General features: G+C 48.2%; 1 protein-coding gene across 6 annotated transcripts in view; it reads left to right on the forward strand.

The window, feature by feature from the left end:
- KYAT1 (kynurenine aminotransferase 1) overlaps window positions 1-15,854 on the forward strand; it is a 33,528-nt gene extending 17,674 nt beyond the window's left edge. For 3 of the 6 annotated variants that reach the window (XM_065928298.1, XM_065928296.1, XM_065928297.1), the window contains exons 2-14: window positions 2,951-3,104; window positions 5,455-5,513; window positions 7,635-7,785; window positions 11,056-11,205; window positions 11,286-11,372; window positions 11,612-11,740; window positions 13,336-13,456; window positions 13,792-13,868; window positions 13,997-14,086; window positions 14,219-14,405; window positions 14,485-14,564; window positions 15,135-15,221; window positions 15,310-15,854. In XM_065928298.1, coding sequence (XP_065784370.1) covers window positions 3,009-3,104; window positions 5,455-5,513; window positions 7,635-7,785; window positions 11,056-11,205; window positions 11,286-11,372; window positions 11,612-11,740; window positions 13,336-13,456; window positions 13,792-13,868; window positions 13,997-14,086; window positions 14,219-14,405; window positions 14,485-14,564; window positions 15,135-15,221; window positions 15,310-15,375 — 1,380 coding nt within the window. In that variant the 5' untranslated portion in view covers window positions 2,951-3,008 and the 3' untranslated portion in view covers window positions 15,376-15,854. Of the gene's footprint in view, window positions 1-1,330; window positions 2,741-2,950; window positions 3,105-5,454; window positions 5,514-7,634; window positions 7,786-11,055; window positions 11,206-11,285; window positions 11,373-11,611; window positions 11,741-13,335; window positions 13,457-13,791; window positions 13,869-13,996; window positions 14,087-14,218; window positions 14,406-14,484; window positions 14,565-15,134; window positions 15,222-15,309 lie in introns of those variants that run through there. The other 3 variants (XM_065928301.1, XM_065928300.1, XM_065928299.1) reach the window with 2 other exon arrangements.
- The last annotated feature ends 5,188 nt before the right edge of the window (window positions 15,855-21,042 follow it).

Below are 21,042 nucleotides of genomic sequence, written 5' to 3' on the forward strand. Positions count from 1 at the left end.
GGCATCTCTTGCCAGGCCTGGTCCACGCTGTGGTCCCAGCGCTTTGCCAGGACCTGGCCAGAGAACGTGCTCCGGAGAAGCTGATGACTGAGTGAGGACCAGAGGAGGAAGCGCCCCACCTTGGGACAGATGACTAGTTTTCTGTGCTCTGAGATGCTTTGAAAGACCTTGGAGGAACAGACTGGGTTGGGAGCGGAGTTTAAAAGGGACTAGGCTAGGGAGTTGCCTAGGTAAGGCCAGACTTTTCTTTCTTTCCCGCTTTCTCTTTTTCAGCTGCGCTGGACCTTAGTTGCGGCACATGGAAAAAGATCCGTGTGGCATGTGGGATCTAGGTCCCTGACCAGGGATCAAACCGGGCTCCCTGAATTGGGAGCGGAGAGTCTTAGCCACTGGACCACCAGGAACATCCCATTGGCCAGCTTTATTTCTTATAAGCAAAGGCCAACAACTGTCCACTTCCTAGAATCTTCTAGTGTGGGCAAGTCTGAGCATTTGCACCCATGACTGGGTTATAAATTACTCTCCTTATATTTCTCCTCTATAGTAAGGTTAGAGTGTCGCTCTGATAGTTATGAAATGTTGTGAACAGGTAGATTATTTGGGACTTCCAGTTTCTAGTCCTGTGTGCAAGGAGCTTGGACGTCGTCACACTGTCCTTGTGCATAAAAAGCTGAGCAAAGGAAAAAATGAACACCTCTTCTTAGATTCATCAGAGAAGTGAGGCCACAACGCTGGCCGCTGTCTCCGGTTTGTGTGTGTGTCGTCTAAGGCTGCTTTCCCAAAGCAGCAGCAGACTTGAGAAGCTGCGACAAAGACTGTCTGCCCGCAAAGCCTGAAATATTTGCTCTGACCCAAGGCAGAAAATGTTTGCTGGCGCTAATATAAGATAAGGAGAGTGAAAACAGGGGAATAGTTAACAGACAGGAATGGTGAGTGTGGCTGGGAGAGAGCAAGCCAGAGAAACAGTGGTAGGAAACGACCTCGGGGTCTCATCTCTGATCTAACATGGCCTTGTAATATGTGGTAGAGACTTTGGGTTTTATTCTTACTATGAAGATTTTTTAAAAAAAGAAAAGAAACTGAACTCGCTCAGTTACGTCCGACTCTTTGTGACCCCACGGACTGTAGCCTACAAGGTTCCTCCGTCCATGGGATTTTCCAGGCAAGAGTACTGAAGTCTAGGAGATCTTCCTGACCCAGGGACTGAACTCGGGTCTCCCTCATTGTAGCCAGGTGCTTTACCGTCTGAGCCACCAGGGAAGTCCAGGTCTTACTTGTGGCATAAGGGATCTAGTTCCCTGACTAGGGATGGAACCCTGGTCCCCTGCATTGGGACCGTGAAGTCTTAGCCACTGGACCACCAGGGAAATCCCAATGTACAAGTTTTTGTGTGGATATATTTTTGTTTTTCATTTCTCTAAGAGTGGAGTTGATAGGTCATATGATAACTCTATGTTTAACATTTTGAGTAACTTCTAGACTGTTTTCCACGTCCGCTGCAGCATTTTACATTCCCAGAAGCAATATACCAACCTTCCAATTTCCCACCATCCTTGAAACGCTTGTAATTATCTGTCTTGTTAGAGCCATTCTAGTGGGTGTGAGGCTGTGTCCTAGTGTGGGATTTACCTAATGACTAATGATGTTGATGATCTTTTCATGTGCTTGCTAGCAATTTATACCTCTTTGGAGAGATTCAGATTTATAATTTGCAAATACTTTCTCCTATACTGTGGGTTTTTTAATTTTCTTGATGGCATCTTTTGAGACACAACAGTTTTTAATTTTGATGAAATCTGAATCCAGTTTTTCTTTCACTGCTTGTGTTGTTATATATAAAAGCTGCTATATATGGTGTTATATATAAAAAAAAAATCTTCTACTGCAAGGTCAAAAACTTTACTCCTGTTTTCTTCAAGGAGTATTATAGTTTTAACCCTGACTTTTAGGTCTATGATCCACTTTGAGTTACTTTTTTTATAAGGTAGGAGTCCAGTTTCATTCTTCTGCATGGGGATATCCAGTTGTTTCAACACCAATTTGCTGAAAAGATTGTTCTGTCTTCATGGAATTTTCTTTTCTTTTTTTGCTTGGGGGTCTCATAACTAGTTAGCATGCCAGAGTGTCCTTCATTATCAGAATTAACTAGACAAATCACTTTACCAACTAATAACGGCCATGTACCACCACCCACAGAATCGAGAAAGAGCTATCAGTCTGTCAGTCCCGTCCCTCATTGAATTTTCTTGGCACCCTTGTCAAACAGCAGTTATCAAATAGCAGTTTACTTCTGAACTCTCAGTTCGATTCTCTTGATTTCTATGTCTATCCTTATGCCATACACACTATTTTTTGGTTCCTTTAGCTTTTTAGCAAGTTTTCAAACTGTGCAGTGTGTCCTTCGATGATTTTCTTCTTTTTTAAGCATTCACTTTTTAACTTATGTTTGTTGAATCTTCTTTTTTTTTCTTGGCAGTGCTGCAAGGCCTGTGGGTTCTTAGTTCCCTGACTAGGGATGGAACCTGGGCCCTGGCAGTGAAAGCACCAAGTCCTAACCACTGGATCGCCAGGGAATTCCTGAGTCTCTTTTAAGGCATGATCAGCTTTAGATTTGGTTTTAGCACAGAAATAGCCTGCAGGTGGTATGTGTGTTTCCAGAGTCAAGACGTGATGTAGGCTTGGGTCTGTCTGTGATGTAGGAAGCCATCCACAGTCTTCACTGGATCATTTTTAATTAGAGGTGATTTACATTTTGAAAAGGTCACTGTGGTTGCTGGGGTGGGGGGTGGTCCCAGGGTTTCACAGACTGAAGGATAGTCATGCGACGAAACACTTGTTGCCATGCCTGGCACAGAGCAACCACTCGATGAATACCAGCCCTTATTGTTCTTGTTATTAGAGCTGTGTGTGGGGGACCAAGTCCTGGGCCCATTTCCATTTTTCTGGCTAGGGTGTTCTCCCTTCTCCTCTGCCCTTGGAGGGGACATCGCCCCAAGGCTCTGGGAGGCATGTTCAGGAATGCAGCGGCCATCTATTTGCACCTGGTGGGGCCCCTCCGGGGAAAGAAGTCTGGAGCTTCACTCACCCGGTATTTGCACCAGACTGTAAGTGCTCTGCCCCTTGCACTCTGCTGCTCCTTGACCTGGGGCTCTTGGGCTCTGGCTTGGTCCTGGCTTCAAAGCTGTGCATGAGCCTCCTCTTTCAGGAAGCCTTCTCTGACTGCAGACTGGGTGTGGGCCCCTCCCTTGCCCCTGCTTCTGATCTAGCTTATAGCTCTGCATCCTTCGTGCTGTAGCCTCCCCATCGGCCCCTAGCCCAGCCCAGTGTTTGGTACACAGTAGGTGCTTCATAAATGTTGGCTGAATAAATGCATTATGCATAAACTCAAGAACAGGCACTGGTTCCTCCCTTATCCAAGTAGTGTGTGATGTACGCAAAGGTCACTCCATCGAGCACCCCAAGTTTCTGGAGTCCCCCCTTTTTATCTCCTCCCTGAACTCATTCAGCTCGGTTCATCTTTGTTCTCTATCTGTGCCTCTGTACCCTTCTACCCCTTCACCCATCTCAACCCTCCTCAAGCTCCCTCACTCCAACCTCTACTCCCCTCTCCACCACTGCCCCGACTCATCTTCGCTTTATTTCCTTAACATGATGCATACCCAATTCAAAAGCACCTGCTTATATCATTGAACCCATAATGACATCAATATTAAGATACATTGTTATTTTATGGACTAGTAAGGGAGGAAGAAATTGCCTATTAAATTCATTCTGTAGGTTCTAAGATATATCTGAAAGTTCAGTGTGCAAAAATACATATTTCAGAATCAAATATGATATGATCTCCATTCAAAAAAAACTTGGAAACATAGAAAAGCACACCCATAATTCAATAACCTACAATTCCACCACTCAGAGGGAACCTTTGTTAACATGTTACTATGTTTCCTTCTAAACTTTTTTTCATTCACGTATGATCATAAAAAATGTATATATACAAAGGTATTTTTTTAAACATAATTATACCATACATGCTATTTTGTCACCTGTTTTATTGATATCAGTACAGCACATTTATAAACATTCCTCTAAAATGTAATTTTCTCCCATATTTTTAATCATAAAAATAAAACATTTATTTTAGAAAATGTGGAAAACAGAAAATTATTAAGGAAGAGAAAATGTCTGTTAACTAACCAAAGATAATCACTGCCATCTAACATTTTGGTGATCACACGATTTCCCTGGCAGAGATTATGCTATCATTCTTACTATTTCGACACATGCTGAGTGCCAGGCCAGGCGAGAGGTGTCAGGGTCTGGTGAAAGCGCAGGGCCGCCAATGTTAGCAAAGCACCCACTCGGTGCCAGGCTCCACGCTGGGCTATCTCTGAATGGTTCACATCACCAGGACTCCCAGGTGATGGAATAACCTGGCCGGGGTACAGACGGTCCCCACACCCTTCTCCAGGCCCAGGGCCAGGTGCTGGGAGCCCCGCTATTGCTGTCGTCCTGACCCAGAGCCCTGAGCAGCTCCTCTTCTGACCTTGGGCAAGTCCCCAAATCTCTTTGAGCCTCAATGCCCTCATCTTTAGATGAGGATTTTCCTGGCCCCTCTGATAAGCCTGCTGTGAGGTCTCGGACTATGAAGAACAGTGAGGGTTCACCATGAGCCACAGCTGGTGGCTCCACCACCTGCCGGCCCTCTGAGACGCCAACCCACAGGGACCAGGAGGCTCCGAGGGCCCACGAAGCCCGTGCCCCTGTTACACTGATGGGGAGACTGAGGCCAGGAGGAGCTAACGCACTTGTGCAATATCACCCAGCCACGACAGACTGAGGACCTGAGCCTGATGGTCCCCGGGCCAGGCCAGTGTCAGCACACCTGTGGGTGAGGGGGAAGCTGGCCTGGAAGGAACCCAGGGAAGGGGAGAGGTGGTCCCCTGAGCCCCCAAAAGACTGAGCAAGTGGCCCCTTTGCCCAAGTTCAAACATGGCCTCATCTCAAGCAGGCCTGAGTCTATCTGTCGTGTGACCTTGAATACAGCCATCTCCCACTCCTCCCTGCATTTTCTCATCTGTAAAATGGGTCAAGTCAGGGGTTCCAGGAAGTTCACGGAAGAGTTTAGCAAGAAGCCGCTGCCGTCACTGTTGCCCTATTCCGCTCTCCTGCTTCCGGCTGCTCCTCCTTCCCAGCCCCTCCTGGGTCAAATTTTAACTGGAATCCAGCCTATGTCCCGGGACATGCGGAGTCCGGGCTGGCATGTGGGCAAGTCCAGACTGGTGGCGCGGGGAGGAGCCAGGCGCGGGGAGGCTGGAGGAGCCCTGCTTTCTGCCTCCTCCCAGACGGGCAGACAGAGAGGCTGTGGTCAGAGCAGTTGCTTCCCCCGGGCAAACCCTGGCTGACCCTCCACTAGCTGTCTCCAGCTGACTCTGCTTGCTCTGTTGTCTCCAGCTCACCATGGCTAAACGGCTGCAGGCTCGAAGGCTGAACGGAATCGACTACAACCCGTGGTGAGCCAGGCAGAACTGGGGAGTGTGGTGGTGGGGGTCCCCTGGCTCGAGGATAGCAGGGCTGGCGGTCTCTAGGTTGGCAGGGATTCAGTGGTACCCAAGACGGCTGCATACTCAGACCGGGAGGTTTGCAGCCTCAGCCCTTGAGAGGTGAGACCTCCCGCCAGCCACCGGCTTGGGTTTGGGTCTCAGCCTCACTCTGCTTGGCTGTGGCATTTGGGGCCGGTGACTCACCTGCTCTGAGCCTCTGGTTCTGGCTAGGAAATGGAGATACTTCTGTCTCCCCGAAAGGACCTTGGGAGGATGAGATGCAATACTGTGTGAGCCATGGCCACTAACCAAGCACCGGGCTAAGGGCTTTCCGGGTGGGGGTGGGTGGGTCTTTCATTTCACACTTAGTAGAGAACAAGATAAGCTAAAGAATATAAGAAGGTAAGACATGGGCAGCTCCTCCCTGACACTTGCAGAGCTTAGCATCTTTTTTTAATTGACTCATTCTACATGTGAAACGTGCCCGCTGTCACTAGTGATGCAATGGATGCAATCAAAGATGTGTAAGAAAGACTGAATGACCTTCCTTCTTTCCCCTTCTCCAACCCCTGCTCCCAGTCCACTCCCCCTTTGGCCAAGAGCACAGAGCCACCTCTGTATGTAAAAAAGATATCATTGGCTGTTGTTTTTATCAAAAAAAGGACCATCTTTTTCTTTCAAACTCCCCTCCTGTACTGCATTTTGTGTTTTGCAAAAATCTTCCACCTCCGTCTTCTCCGATGCTCCCTGGTGTTTGGGATGGGGGAGCCAGGCCCAAAGACCCTATGGTGTCCGGCTGCCCTCCAAGTTGAGCCCCTAGGATCCTGCTTCCCAGGCTGCCCCTCAGACCTCTCCGTGAGGCAGGTGGGCAGGCCTGTGGCCCATTTTGCAGATAAGGTAAAGTCCAGCTGAGAGGGAGGAAATAACTGTCTGGAAGAGGCAGCTAGAGTCTTTCCTGACTCACAGAGCCAGCAGACTCTTGAACCTGTCATACCCATTCTACAGAAGGGAGGACTGAGTCCAGGAGAAGCCAAGTCTCAGGCAGAGTCAGGGCAGAGCTGGCCTGGGAGGACTGCACAGAGCAGAGGAGGAGTGCTAGGAGGGATGAGGGCCGTGAGAGGCCCCAGGTTCCTGCAGACCCCAGGGTGGTGGCCTGAGGATCTGGCTCCGTTGTCCCAGCCACCATGGACCACCCACCATCTGACTTTGCATCTCAGCTCTGCTTTAGCCACTCGTGTGGCTCTGGGCAGGTCAGCAACTTCGTGTCTTCAGAGACTTTGTGAAGCTCTGGAGAGAACAAGAATCGATTTTAGACATATTTATTGTTAGGCAAATTCAACGCCACCACACCTGACTCCTCTGCCCCCTGGCAACCTGGAACCGTGTGCCAGCCTTTTTATCCAGCTTCTCAGCCTCTCTGCCAGCTTCCCTAAAGAGGTGGCCAGCAGGCAGGCCCAGAAGAAGGGTGGTAGGGTGCCAGAGGTGGCAGATGGCAGGGCTGGTGGGACCGCAGTCTGTTCAGGGTGATTCTCCAGGGCCCAACTGTTGCTTCAGACAGAGGTGGACTCAAAAGCCAACTGTGCTAATTGGGAGCCATCAGGCAAGTCCCCCGAATCCCACCTTCTCCATCCCCATTGCGACCGAGGAGCAGCACTTGCCTCACAGACTAACAGAGGCGGTATAAGCAAATGTTTCAAAGTGTGGTGTTGACAGATGCATGAATGGGTCATGAAATCTATTTAGGGGCGCTCAGCAAGTATTTGTAAAGACCAGAGTAGGGCAGGATGGGAAAGCCTGCCATGGATCCCACTGGAAGGAGAACCTGGAGTCCCTGTTTGTCTCTCCAGAGTTTGGGATGTAAAAGGGATTTCTTACTGTGGATCGTGGTGGAAAATTCCAGAGCCCCTGGGCTGAGACATGACCAGCATGGCATGTGACCAGTTATGACCATAAACCGATCAGGATGGGTGCTGATTATCCAGTTTTTCTAGAGCAAGCCCAACTGCCTTGCTCAGCCTGCCGTGGAATCGAGAAGAAATCCAGGTTGGGGTGGAGGGTTCTGCTGGTACCCACTCTCTGTTTGTTACCCAGGGTGGAATTTGTCAAACTGGCCAGCGAGGAGGCTGATATTGTAAATCTGGGTCAAGGCTTCCCAGACTTCTCACCCCCAGAGTTCGCTGTGGAAGCCTTTCAGCACGCCGTCAGTGGGGACTTCATGCTTAACCAGTACACGAAGGCATTTGTGAGTCTCCTAGCCCCTTTGGGGGACCCCAGACGTGGGCCTCTGCAGAGATCCCAGGGGAGGAAGGGGCAGCTCTTTCTGGATAGCAGGCCAATCTAGATGTTACGGTTTCTGGGGCAGAGCCCTTGAAATTCAGTCCGGCCATGGTTCAGTGTTCACTGACTGTCTCCTTTGTTACAGTCCCTGGGACAGTTCATGGCCTGGGGGAAAGAAAGATTTAAAACAAAACAAAACAAAACAAAACATGAGCTGGGAGATCATGGTCTGGTGGGAAAAGCAGACCAAACAACAGAAGCAGAAATCAAAGGTAGTTTATTTGCTGTGATGGAGGAGCTTGGGGTCCTTGGGAGCACAAAGAAGGGAATGAAACCTGGGAGATCAGGGAAGGCTTCCTGAAGGAGATGACACATAAAGCTGATGAAAGATAGTTGATTTTTTTAACTCTAAATCCAAAACCTGTCTGTAAAGAACCACAGAGTAAATATTTTCCAGGCCTGGAGCAGGTTCTTAAACGTTGGTGTGCCTCTCACGGCCTGGGAGAAAGTTTCTTCCAATCCCGCCACCCAGAGTCTAGCACTGCCGACAGTGTGCTACTTTGCTGAGTGTTTAGACTTTTGAACTTTTAACTTTTAAAAATGTTTATATAAACACACACATGTATCCACATGTCAGATTTGTGTGGCTTTCTGTTATGATTTTTTTATTGAAATATAAAGTTGACTGTCTGCATCATGTGGCCAAAGTATTAGAGCTTCAGCTTGATTTACAATGTTGTGTTAATTTCTGGTGCTCAGCAAAGTGATTCAGTTATAATATACATGTATCCCCATTTTAAAATATTCTTTTCCATTATAATTATCATAGGATATTGAATATAGTTCTCTGTGCTATACAGTAGAATCTTGTTTTTTGTTTTTTTGGGTTTTTTGGCCATGCTGCTCAGTAGGTGGGATCTTAGTTCGCCTACAGTAAAAGCACAGTGTCCTAACCACTGGATCTTAAGAGAAGGCCAATATTGTTTATAGTATGAGTCCGTTTGTGTTAAAAATCACAAATCTTTTTCTAGAAACATATGACCCACCAAAATTGAATCAAGAACAAACAGATAATTTGAACAGATCGATCACTACAAGTGAAATAGAGTCTGTAATTTAAAAACTCCCTACAAATGAAAGTCTGAGACCAGATGACTTTACAGACTGATTCTGCCAAATATACAAAGAAGAACTTATATCGATCGTTCCCAAACTCTTCCAAAAAATTGAAGTGGGAACACTCCCAAAGACTCTCTATGAAGCCATCATCATCCTGATACCAAAGCTAGACATCACCAAATAAGAAAATTACAGGGCAATATCTTTGATGAATATAGATGCAACAACTTTCAACAAAATATTAGCAAATCAAATCCAACAACATGTTAAAAAGATCATACGCCACATCCCAAGTTCACAAGGATAGTTCAACATACCCAAATCAGTGTGATTCACCACATAAACAAAAGAAAAAACAAAAACCACGTGGCTATCTCAATAGATGTAAAAAAAGCATTTGATGAAATTCAGCATCCATTCATGATAAAAACTCTTACCCAAGTGGTAATAGAGGAAACATATCTCAACATAACAAAAGCTATCTATGACAAACCCACAGCCAATATAATACTCAGTGGTGAAAAGCTGAAAGTCTTCACACTAAAATCTGAAACAAGACAAGGATGCCCACTCTCACCTTGTCTACTCAAGATAGTATTAGAAGTCCTAGCCACAGCAATCAGATAAGAAAAAGAAACAAAAAGTATCCAAATTGGAAGGAAAGAGACAAAATTGTCCTATATGCAGAAGATATGATACTATATATAGAAAACCCTAAAGACTCCACACAAAACTACTAGAAATGATAAGCAAATTCAACAGTATATATACAGTATTATGAAACTTAACTAAATAGTATGATAGGAGCATCTTTCCATGTCAAAATAGCTTCGTTCTTTTTGATGGCTGCACAGTAGTCCACTGACTAGATTTATTTATGCCATAATCTATTTACCCAGCCCTGCACTGATGGTCTGGTTTGACTATCTCACTATTAAGCAATGCCACAGTGAATAGTTTGTGTGTACACATAGGTGAGCTTTTATCTCAAATCACAAGAAGTAAAACCAGAGAATCAAAGTGTGTAAACATTTTAGCCTATGATAGATATCATCAAATTGCCCTCCAGTAAGACTTACATTCCCATCAACAGTCTGGTCTCAGAGCTGGCAGGAAAGTTCATTCTTTTCCTGTCAATATTGAACATCAGCAATTTTGCTTTCATGACTGCCCTCATTATTTCATTTGGCTATGTGTATTTGCTTTATTGCTTCACAAGAGCTCTTTATGTTGCAATGTTTCTCTCTTAGTTTTCTAACTTTGCTCATGGAATATTTTGATGTATAGAAATTTTTCATTTTCATGTGGTCAAATCTGGTTTGGTTATTTAGTTAAATTCCAGACCTTAGGTTTCAGTCCCTTGGCTTACCCTGGAATGTTTTATAAGTGTCCTCAGCAAACAAGCATATAGATCCAATATTCCTCTCAAAGTGAGGGGTTTCCAAAGCTGCAACATAAACTCTTAGTCCTGCACTTCAGCTGCCATGAACTTGGGCAAGTCATTTCCTTTCTCTAGATCTCTTTTTCCACCTGTTAAATGATAGGAATCAAGTAATGTCTCTCTTGCAAGGCTGCCAAGAGGATCAGATGGCACAAAAGTCCTTCTTAAACTTAAAGAAAGTGAAAGTGGCTCAGTCATGTCCGACTCTTTGCGACCCCACGGACTGTACAGTCCATGGAATTCTCCAAGCCATAATGCTGGAGTGGGTAGCCTTTCCCTTCTCCAGGGGATCTTCCCAAGCCAGGAATGGAACCCAGGTCTCCCGCATTGCAGGCAGATTCTTTACCAGCTGAGCCTTAAGGGAAGTCCTTTAAACTCTCTTAAACTTAAAGGGAGGTGTTTAAAGCTTGGAGTTGTTGCTATTTTGAGGGTTCCATTGGACTGTCATTCATGAAGGCATACACTCTGTCTGGTTCCCCACCAATCCCAGCCCTGGGTGGTGGGCCTGGCACAGAGCAGGCTTCATGGCAAGGGGTGAAAGATGAAAGAACCCACCCCACAGAAGCTGACTTGACCCCCAGGTTTGCTGCTGAAAGATGCTAGAGTTGCAGAGAGTGCCTGAAGAGGAGGGTGGCCTGGGCTGAGCCAGACACCTGACCCGTGCTCTCCCGGCAGGGTTACCCACCCCTGACGAAGATTCTGGCCAGTTTCTTCGGGAAGTTGCTGGGACAGGAGATAGACCCACTCAAGAACGTGCTGGTAACTGTGGGTGCCTACGGGGCCCTGTTCACAGCCTTCCAGGCCCTGGTGGATGAAGGAGATGAGGTGAATGGGCAAAGCCTGGGCTGGGTGGGGGTGAAGGGTCCGGGTGGTGCCAGCCCCAGCTCATCTGACCTTTGTACTAGGTTATCATCATCGAGCCCTTTTTTGACTGTTATGAGCCCATGACATTGATGGCAGGGGGTCGCCCTGTGTTTGTGCCCCTGAAGCCGGTGAGGATGCTGGTTGGGGTGTGGGTGGGAAGAGGGGTCCAAGGAGTGTGCTGGGTTGAACCCAGGGAGGTGGGAAAGAAGGAAGGAAGTGGAGGAGGCCAGTTTCTCCAGGATGGGGGAAGGGTGTCCAGAGCCCCAGAGTAGAGACAGTGGAGACAGATGCCTGGGGGGAGGAGCCGAATTCCTAGAGATGAAAGTCAGGAAGTAAGTATTGCCATCCCCGCCCCCTCTTCTTGCAGAGCCCCACCCAGAAGGGAGAACCGGATTCCAGCAGCAACTGGCAGCTGGATCCCACGGAGCTGGCCAGCAAGTTCACATCTCGCACTAAAGCCTTCATCCTCAACACACCCAACAACCCCCTGGGAAAGGTACCTGAGAGACCTCCTCCCTGGGCACCCCTCCAGATTGGTTTGTGTCCCTGTTCTGTTGCTCGTGTGCTGCCATGGGGCCTCAGTTTTCTTATCTGTGAAGTGGGAGAGCTAACTGCAGTGAGCTCTGAGGATCAAGGCTCCTAGGGGTCCCAGGGCCTGGGGCAGGGATCCTCAGGGAAGGTGTCAGCAATAGCGGGCTGGGCTGGAAGCCTCTATTACTTCCCCACAGACCTGGACCCGTGACTTCACCGCTCCAGTTTTTCTCACCTGTAAAATGGGAGCATGACAGAACCGACGTCAAGGAAGACCCAGTCTTCCACCTGTGTTTCTCCTTTACTGTCATACCATTATCACACTCACAAAGCTTCTGACACCAGATATGTGGGGTTCTTTTTTTCCCCATACTAAGCAATTCTGTGAGACCAGCTGGGTGTCCTACAAAATTCAATTCAATTTAATTCAGTCCTGACACTGTCTACCTGGAGATGGTGTCAACTCCCACTAGTCAAGGGCTCAGTCTGACAAAGTTGCCCCCCACCCCACTTCAGATGCCAATCACAAGTCAGTTTATAACCTGTGCTTCTGACCTATGGCTGTAAATCTGAGATGCCCAAAACCCCCTCTTCAGGTTCAATTCATCTGAGTGGCTCACAGGACTCAGGGACACAGCTACTAACAGTTATCAGTTTATGAAAGGAGATGATAAAGGATACAGATGAACAACCCGATGAAGAGACAATTATGGCGAGGTCTGGGAGGTGCCCGAGAGCAGGTGCTTGCTTCTGTCCCTGTGGAGTTGGGGGGTGTATCAGCCTCCTGGTGCCCCCTTGAGCTCACCCACCTCTGCAAGCTCCCCAAACCCCATCCTATCGGGATTTTGATGGAAGCATCAATTATCAACTCTATTTCCAACCCCTCTACCTTCTCTGGGGAAGTGACAGGAAGTGGGATGTGGGAGGGGGCTGAAAATTTCAGGCTTCTAATTATGACTTTCGTGGTCTTTCTGGGCCCTGATCCAGGAGCCCACTTAGAGTCACCTCACTAGAACAAAAATGCTCCTAGTGCTCTTATCTCTTAGGGGTGTACAGGGGTTTCCATTGCCTGTGTCAAGGTCAGAATCAAAGACCAAACATTAGAGCAAAAGATCCTTCTCATGCTCTTGTGCATGCGTGCTCAGGCGCTTCACTCATGTCCAGCTCTTTGTGACCCCATGGACTGTAGACCACCAGACTCCTCTGCCCATGGGATTCTGCATGTGGGTTGCCATGCCCTCCTCCAGGGGATCTTCCTGACCCAGGGATCAAACCCACATCTCTCGTGTCTCCTGCACTGGCAGGCGGTTCTTTACCACTAGCGCCACCGGGGAAGCCCTCTAGTGCTTTTACCACTTAGTAGTTACAAAGGTTTTAGGAGTTCTGTGCCAGAAACTGGGGCAGAGACCAACAGAGATATTTTCTGTTATGTCACAACTGACCTCACAGGGTCACTGTTGCAAGGATAGGAGAGGGCAGAGGAGCCCTTGGCACACCGGCTCTGGCCGTGTGCTCGCATCGCTCTGAGATGGCCTCTCTGGTGGGGGACCGTCCCTGCAGGTGTTCTCCAGGGAAGAGCTGGAGCTGGTGGCCAGCCTCTGCCAGCAGCATGACGTTGTGTGCATCACGGACGAGGTGTACCAGTGGTTGGTCTTCGATGGGTTCCAGCACATCAGCATCGGTGAGCCAAGCCAGCCAGGGCGCCCCCGTATCCCCGGACCTTTGCAGCAGGGCCTTGAGTCCAGTCCGGTGTCAGCGCAGGTCTGATGATTAGGACCGAGGGGTCTGGACCCTCACAGGTCAGGTGACCTGGGGCAGTGACTTCACCTCTCTCAGGGGAACACAGTGGCACCTACCTCCCGGGGTTGTCATGAGGAGGGGCTTAAATAAGTCTTAGAAATAGCTTAGCACAGAGTAGAGTCTGCGACTCTGAGAGCCTGGGTCCCTACTGGGACCCAGCCCCCACTCTGTGCCCCCACCCCCGTCTCAGCAGCCCCTCTCTTTGATCTTGGGCAGCTAGCCTCCCTGGCATGTGGGAACGCACCCTGACCATCGGTAGCGCTGGCAAGACCTTCAGTGTCACAGGCTGGAAGGTGAGGCAACGAGAGTTTGGGGGGACCCCTCCCTCTACAATCGTTGGTGGGAGAGGCAGGCCTGGGAATCCGGAAGGGTTTGGCTGGGCCCCCAAGGGCCTCACCCCCTCCCTGTCTTCTTGGTCCAGGTGGGCTGGGTCCTGGGCCCGGACAGCCTCATGAAGCACCTGCGTACTGTGCACCAGAACTCCATCTATCACTGTCCCACGCAGGGCCAGGTGAGGGGGGCGGGGCCGGGGGCGGGGCCGGGCGGGAGGGGCGGGGCAGGAGAGGGGTTTGGGCCAGCTCCAGGGTCGGGCCACACCTGACCTGCTCGCCGCGCCCCCCACCCGCCCCCACACCCTCCCCAGGCCGCAGTGGCTCAGAGCTTCGAGCGGGAGCAGCTGCACTTCGGCCAACCCAGCAGCTACTTTGTGCAGCTCCCACAGTACATCCAGCGCTGCCGCGACCACATGATACAGAGCCTACAGTCCGTGGGCCTGCGGCCCGTCATCCCCCAGGGCAGCTACTTCCTCATCACAGACATCTCGGACTTCAGTAAGTGGGCCCGGCCGGGCGGGGCCAGGGCTGGCACCCTGGAGGCTGCCCAGGACTCAGCACGTCCTCTGTCCCCCAGAAAACAAGATGCCTGACTTGCCTGGAGCGGCAGATGAGCCCTACGACAAACGCTTTGTCAAGTGGATGATCAAGAATAAGGTGGGCTGGGCCTCTGCCTGGGTGCTGTGTGTATTTTACAGGCTGTGCAGTGCTAAGGGTGACTGAGCCCGGAGCTAATGGGCCAGAATCTAGCCCGGCCTCTGCCCTGAGCCGTGGTTCAGGGTTGTATCCATTTCAAGGAAAGGGGAACCTGTTTTTAATGTGCTCAAATAGGCCTGTTTTTAATGTGGCCAAATTCCTGTGGGCTGGCAGGAATTCCTGCCCTCTCAGGGCCTCAGTCTTCCCATCTGTACAGTGAGGAGTTGGCCCATTAACTCTGAGGGCCATCCAGCTCAGTGCTACGATTCTAAGACATTTCTTCTGTGGCTCTCCCCTGACCTGCCAGGTGATCTTCCTTGCTCTCAGCCTCCTTCTCTCCTCTGTACATAAGAAGGGACTTGGAATGGTGCATTGGGATGTTTTACCTGACCTTGACACAGCCCTGGGAGGTGCTGCATTAAAGCTTATTCTCTTTCTCCTTCCTCATCATGGAACCCTCTGACCCCCTGAGGCCCCCCAGAGGCCTGCCAGGCTGTGAGACGGTTGAGACATGGGCTTCCTCCTCCCTAGGGCTTGGTGGCCATTCCAGTGTCCATCTTCTGCAGCGTGCCCCACCAGAAGTTCTTTGACCACTATATCCGCTTCTGTTTCGTGAAGGTAACGGACATGCCTGGGGAGGGCAGAGCTCCCCAATCCTCCCCAGGCCTCCTGGGGAGAGGGGTAGGACTGGTCTGTGTTGGTGCAGGATGAATCCACGCTCCGGGCCATGGACCAGAAGCTGCAGAAGTGGAAGGCTGAGCTCACGCCCTGAGGTCGTGACATCAGCCCTGGGCCCTGCCTGGTGCCTGCACACTCTGTGAGGCTCTGTCTTTGTCCAGCTCTCAGCCATCCCAGGTGGAAGGTAGAAGGTACTGGAGGAGCCCGTCTCTGTAACACAGAATGATCCCAGGGAATAGTCCTGCTTTTGGTCTCTGGGGAGTCCGGAGCACTTCCTCATGGTGTATGGCTCTGTTCCTGTCGCAGAGGTGAGGGAGGCCTGACCGGGGCCTCTCCCTGGTACTATCTGTGCTGGGCTGAATGGTCTTGGGTCCCCTCGCCCCTTCCCAGGCTAAGCTGGGACTCCGAGGGCAGACTTCAATAACATACTGGCCTTGGTCCCAGTCCTGGCCCCAGCCAGGCCTTGGGCATCCTTCCCTTTCCTTATCTACATTTGTTCTTGGGAAGTTGTGTTTAGGCTTGAGTCCTCAAGCCAGTACTTTTTGCCCATAATAAAGTTTTAAGCTATTCAGACTCTTATTGGCTGCTTCTCTCCACTTCACACCCTGGTGCTGATTGCTGGCAGGGACTCAGTCAGAACAGAAGGCATCTTCCACCTCCCTGAACCTCAGCTCCCAGACTTTCTACAAACATTTTGGAGCCCAAAGAAGGGCAGGGACTTGGGACTTGTCTGAAGTCACCTAGTTAGTTAATGATAAAATCAGGCCTCGGGGCTCAGATGGTGTGTGTTACCATTGTTGGGTGTGTGTGTGTGTGTGTGTTGTGTGTTGTGTGTGTTGGGGGCCTTAGTTGAGGATCTAACAGGAAAGATACAATCAAGCCCCACAAGGATCAGAGTCCAGGCCAGGAGTGCCAGGGATTATTAGAACAATAGGGGAGGAATTCCCCTAGTCCAGTGGTTAAGAATCTGCCTGCCAATGCAGGGGACATGGGTTCAATCCTTGGTCTGGGAAGATCCCGCATGCCACAGGGCAACTAAGCCCGTGTGCCACAACTACCCAGCCCACATGCTGTAGCTACTGAAGATCTCGTACTCTAGAGCCTGTGCTCTGCAACAAGAGAAACCACCATAAAGAGAAGCCTGCGAGCCGCCAGAAAGAGTCGCGCCCTCTCGCCACAACGAGAGAAAGCCGGCATGCAGCAATGAACACCTAGCTCAGCCAAAAATACTTAATTAAAAAACAAAAGAATAGAAGGGCAGAGGAATGTTTCACTGCACGTTTATTGTGCACCCCTGCTTCCGGGACACCTGGATGCCCATCATCTCATTAAACAGCCTCTGAGACAGGAGTTACTGTCTCATGTTACAACGGAGGAAACCACTTTGGAGGTGGGGTGACTTGTCTGAGGCCCTTCTGCTGGCAAAAGGTAAAGGGAGGGATTTGATGCCAGGAGTGCGCCTCCCACTGGAAAACAAGGCAACTTCTGAAATCCTTTTTGGAAGGTGGTGCTGGGGACTTGTCTTGAAGTTGCATTTGTGTAACAAGCTCATGGGTTTTGCTCATATCATAGATTTAATTGGGGGAGGTGATGGGAACATACAATATAATAAAATGCATTGGGTCTTTGTGGTTCCTGGCACAGAGCTCCTAAAACCCTTGGATTTCCTGAGTGATAATAGTGTCTTTTGTTATTCCAATGAACCCCTTCAGCCATGTATTTTTTTAAATAATTTTATTTACTTATTTTTTTGTTTTTGGCTGTGCTGGTTCTTCGTGCTGCTCAGGCTTTTCTCTAGTTGCGGGGAGGGAGGGCTTCTCTCTAGTTTCAGTGCTTGGACTTCTCATCGCGGTGGCTTCTCTTGTGGCAGAGCACAGGCTCTAGGGATGCAGGCTGCAGTAGTTGTGGCTCTCGGGCTTAGCTGTTCCTCGGCATGAGGGATCTCCCTAGATCAGGAATCAAACCTGTGTCTTCTGCATTGGCCGGTGGATTCTTTACCACTGAGCCACCAGGAACACCCTCAACCATGTATTTAAAAGGTCAGAATTTTCAGCTCCAATCCCAGACGCCAGGGAGGGTAAAGGACTGGCCATTGAGTTCAGTTACATGGTTAATGATTTAATCAGTTATGCATACGTAATAAAATCCCACATAAAAACCCTGAAGTGGGACTACCCTGCTGGTCCAGCAGCTAAGACCGCACTCCCAGTGCAGAGGGCTCAGGTTCAGTCCCACATCAGGGAACTAGATCCCACAGGCCATAACTAAGAACTGGAATGCCTCAACTAAAGATCCTGCATGCGGCAACTAAGACCCGGCAGAGGCAAATAATTTTTTTTTTAATTTTTAAAAATTAAAGAAAAAGGCTCCCCTGGGGGCTCAGTGGCAAAGAATCCGTCTGCCAGTGCAGGAGACCCAGTTTTGATCCCTGATCTAGGAATATACGACATGCCGCAGAGCAGCTAAGCCCGCTCACCACAACTACTGAGCCTACAAAAAAAAAAAAAAAAAAACAACTACTGAGCCTGTGTTCTAGATCCTGGAAGCTGCAACTCCTGGAGCCCTTGCACCCCAGGGCATATGCTCTGCAAAAAGTAAAGCTACTGCAATGAGAAACCCATGTACCACAATTACAGAGTAGCCTCTACTCACCACAACTAGAGAAAGCCTGCGCACCAACAAAGAGCCAGCACAACCAAAATAAACACATTAAAAAAAATTTTTTTTAAGATAAGAAAAAAACAATCCTGAATCAATGAGGCTCAAGGAGTTTCTGGGCTGGTGAAGACCTCGATGAGCTGTAGGGTGGCCCATCCGGAGAGAGTATGGAAATTCCATGCCCACCTTTCCACCTTAGTCTAGGTACCTCTTACATTGGGCTGTTCCTGAGTTGTATCTTCTAAAATAAAACTGTAACTGTAAGTATAGCACTTCCCTGAGGGCTGTGAATCGTTTCAGCAAATTACTGAATCTGAATGGGGTCAAAACCACCACTCCCATGCGGTGGTCATGGGAATGCCAGAATTTGCAGTCAGCCAGGCAAAAGTTGTGGGTGGCTGGGCACCCCACTTGCCACTGGCATCTGAAGTGGGAGGCAGTCTTGTGGGCTCCATTAACTTATGAGATCTGTGCCAACTTGTCAGAATTGAATCAAAGCTTAGGACACCCACTTGGTGTCAGAGAATTGCTATTTGGAACATATTGGTGTTATGACATAGGACACTCCACTCTCTCCCTTTCCAAACAATGACTTTGTACTACTATCACTGTTTCAAAGTCAAGATTGTGAAACAATACAACTCAGAGGCTCAGGCTTGAAGCCCCTTTGCCACACTACACATAGCCTAATGATAAGAACGTCCTCCAGAGCCAGAGGAGAAACTATGCTAATAGTTTTGAGTACTAAGGTGTTTTGGGTTTTTTGTTGTTTTTTTTTTTTCATAAACCTCTCTCCAGTCATGATCCAGCTAATCATCATTATAGATGAATAAAGATGCCCATTTAAAAGAAAGAAAGGGAAAAAAAATAAAAAATAAAAGAAAGAAAGGAAGCCAGACAGGCAGGAAAAAAGAAAGACAGAAAAAAAGGATTTCTTGGATAGAACTGAGGCAGAAGGCAGATGGGTCCCAGGCTAGGTATTTGCAAGGTGGCTCCTGTTTACATTTCTTGGGGCAGGAAAAAAGTGGACTTCAGGCTGGACATATACATGTACACCCCTCATTTGCATTTTCAGAGACAGGAGATAGGTGGGCTTCAGGTTAGATATTTACAACCAGTCTCCTGCTTGCTCTCCAAAATGGGAGTAACAACTAAAACAGGGTAGATAACCAGGCTTTCTCTCCTGAAGACACCTTAAGATAACAGTCATGGCAGGAACAGAGTGGTGAAACCTCGTTTGAGTAATGAATCAAGAGGCCAAATATTTCCCATCCTTGGGGCAAGGGAGACATTGCACATGGGCAGAAAGGCTCCCATGGGGTCAAAAGTCAAGGGGTGCCAAGCCATAATAAGTAATGCTTCTTTACTCCCAAAAGCCTCTACGTTGAAATCCATCTTGGAAAAAAGTCGTGCACACATGTTGCCTAGGGCAGGGCAGGTGTGGAAAAATAAATAAGATTGTTGGCCAAAGTTAAACAAAGACCCAGAAGAACTGCCCTATATAAGTTTTCTAACCACCTTTTTTCTGGTTCCTCCTCATTAGGGAAGATGCCCACACACTTTCTCTCCAGGCGCCCCTGTCTTGCTTCTTTCTTAACTAAACAGAAGGTTTCTCTGTGTGTTCTCCCACTTGTTGTGCTATGTCTCTAATAATAAACTTTGTACCCATTTTTACAGTTTTTGCCTCCAGTGAGGGCGGCAAGAGCCAGGGAAAAATAGCCTCTAGCCCTTGCTGGTCTGGTGGCAAGGATTCCTGGTATCCATCCAGGCCACCTGGATGGAAACACTTCTGCCTGGCTGACTGCAAATTCCAGCATTCCCATGACCACCCCCCACCCCCCAGATTCAAAAAGTTCAATTCCTGGGCAGGGAATTAAGGTGTGGCTTCACACCACCAGCTCACTCTGCTGCCTCTCCGAGATGAGAACCACTCTGACCAAAGGTTTCATAGATCATGAACCAATCTAGAATCTGCCCTTAACTCAAATCTGTGACTCTACAGAGGTTTCAAGTCTTGGACTGAGTAACCTCAGCCAATTTGATATGCGTAAATGAATTTGCGTTTCATTAAGATACGGGCAAGGGGGGAATGGTGAAGTAAACACAATAACCCCTATAATGTTAACATACACATTGAATTAGAAATTAATCTCTCTTCTACTAGGTTGTAAACTCCAGATCAATTTTTGTTTTTGCTGACCATTGTGTCCCTGGCAGTCAGCACTGCCAGGAGTTCCTGCCTCAAAATAGGCTCAGCTTGATAAATATTTGTTGACTGAATGAATATTGACTCAAATTTATCATTTAAAAAAGAAAGTGTATCTCACTCCTTGCTGGTAGGAATGAGATGTAACAAAATGGTGTGTAACTACTTTGGAAGACAGTTTGGTGACTTCTTTCAAAGTTAAACATAGTCTAACCCTTGGATCCAGCAATCAGACTTCCAGCTGTTTATCCAAATGAGCTGAAAAGTCAGGTCCACACAAAAACCTACACATGAATATTTACAGCAATTTTATTTATAATTGCCAAATACTGGAAACAACCAAATGTCCTTTGAAAGGTGAATGGATAGACATGCTTGGCATATCCATACAATGAATAGTATCCAGCAATAAAAAGAAATGAGATATCAGGCCAATGAATAGTATCCAGCAATAAAAAGAAATGAGATGTCGAGCCACTAGAAGCTAGGGAGGAACTTTAAATACATATTACTTAATAAAAGAAGGGAGTCTGAAAAGGCTTCATATTGTCTGATTCCAACTATATGACATTCTGGAAAAGGCTAAACTATAAGAACAGTTAAAAAAAAAAAAGATCAGTGGTTATCAGGGGCTTGAGAAGTGGGGAAAGTAGGTGGAGCACAGATTTTTAGGGCAGTGAATCAATTTTGTATGATATTGTAATAACTGGGACTTCCTTGGTGGCTCAGACACAAGAATTTGCTTGCAATGCAGGAGACCCAGGTTTGATTCCTGGGTCAAGAAGATGCCCTGGAGAAGGAAACGGCAACCCATTCCAGTATTCTTGCCTGGAGAATTCCATGGCAATGATAGATATGACATTACGTATTTTGTCAAAACGCACAGTATGTACAACA

Source organism: Muntiacus reevesi, chromosome 3 (genome assembly GCF_963930625.1).
Source record: "Muntiacus reevesi chromosome 3, mMunRee1.1, whole genome shotgun sequence".
In the NCBI taxonomy this organism is placed as follows: Eukaryota; Metazoa; Chordata; class Mammalia; order Artiodactyla; family Cervidae; genus Muntiacus; species Muntiacus reevesi.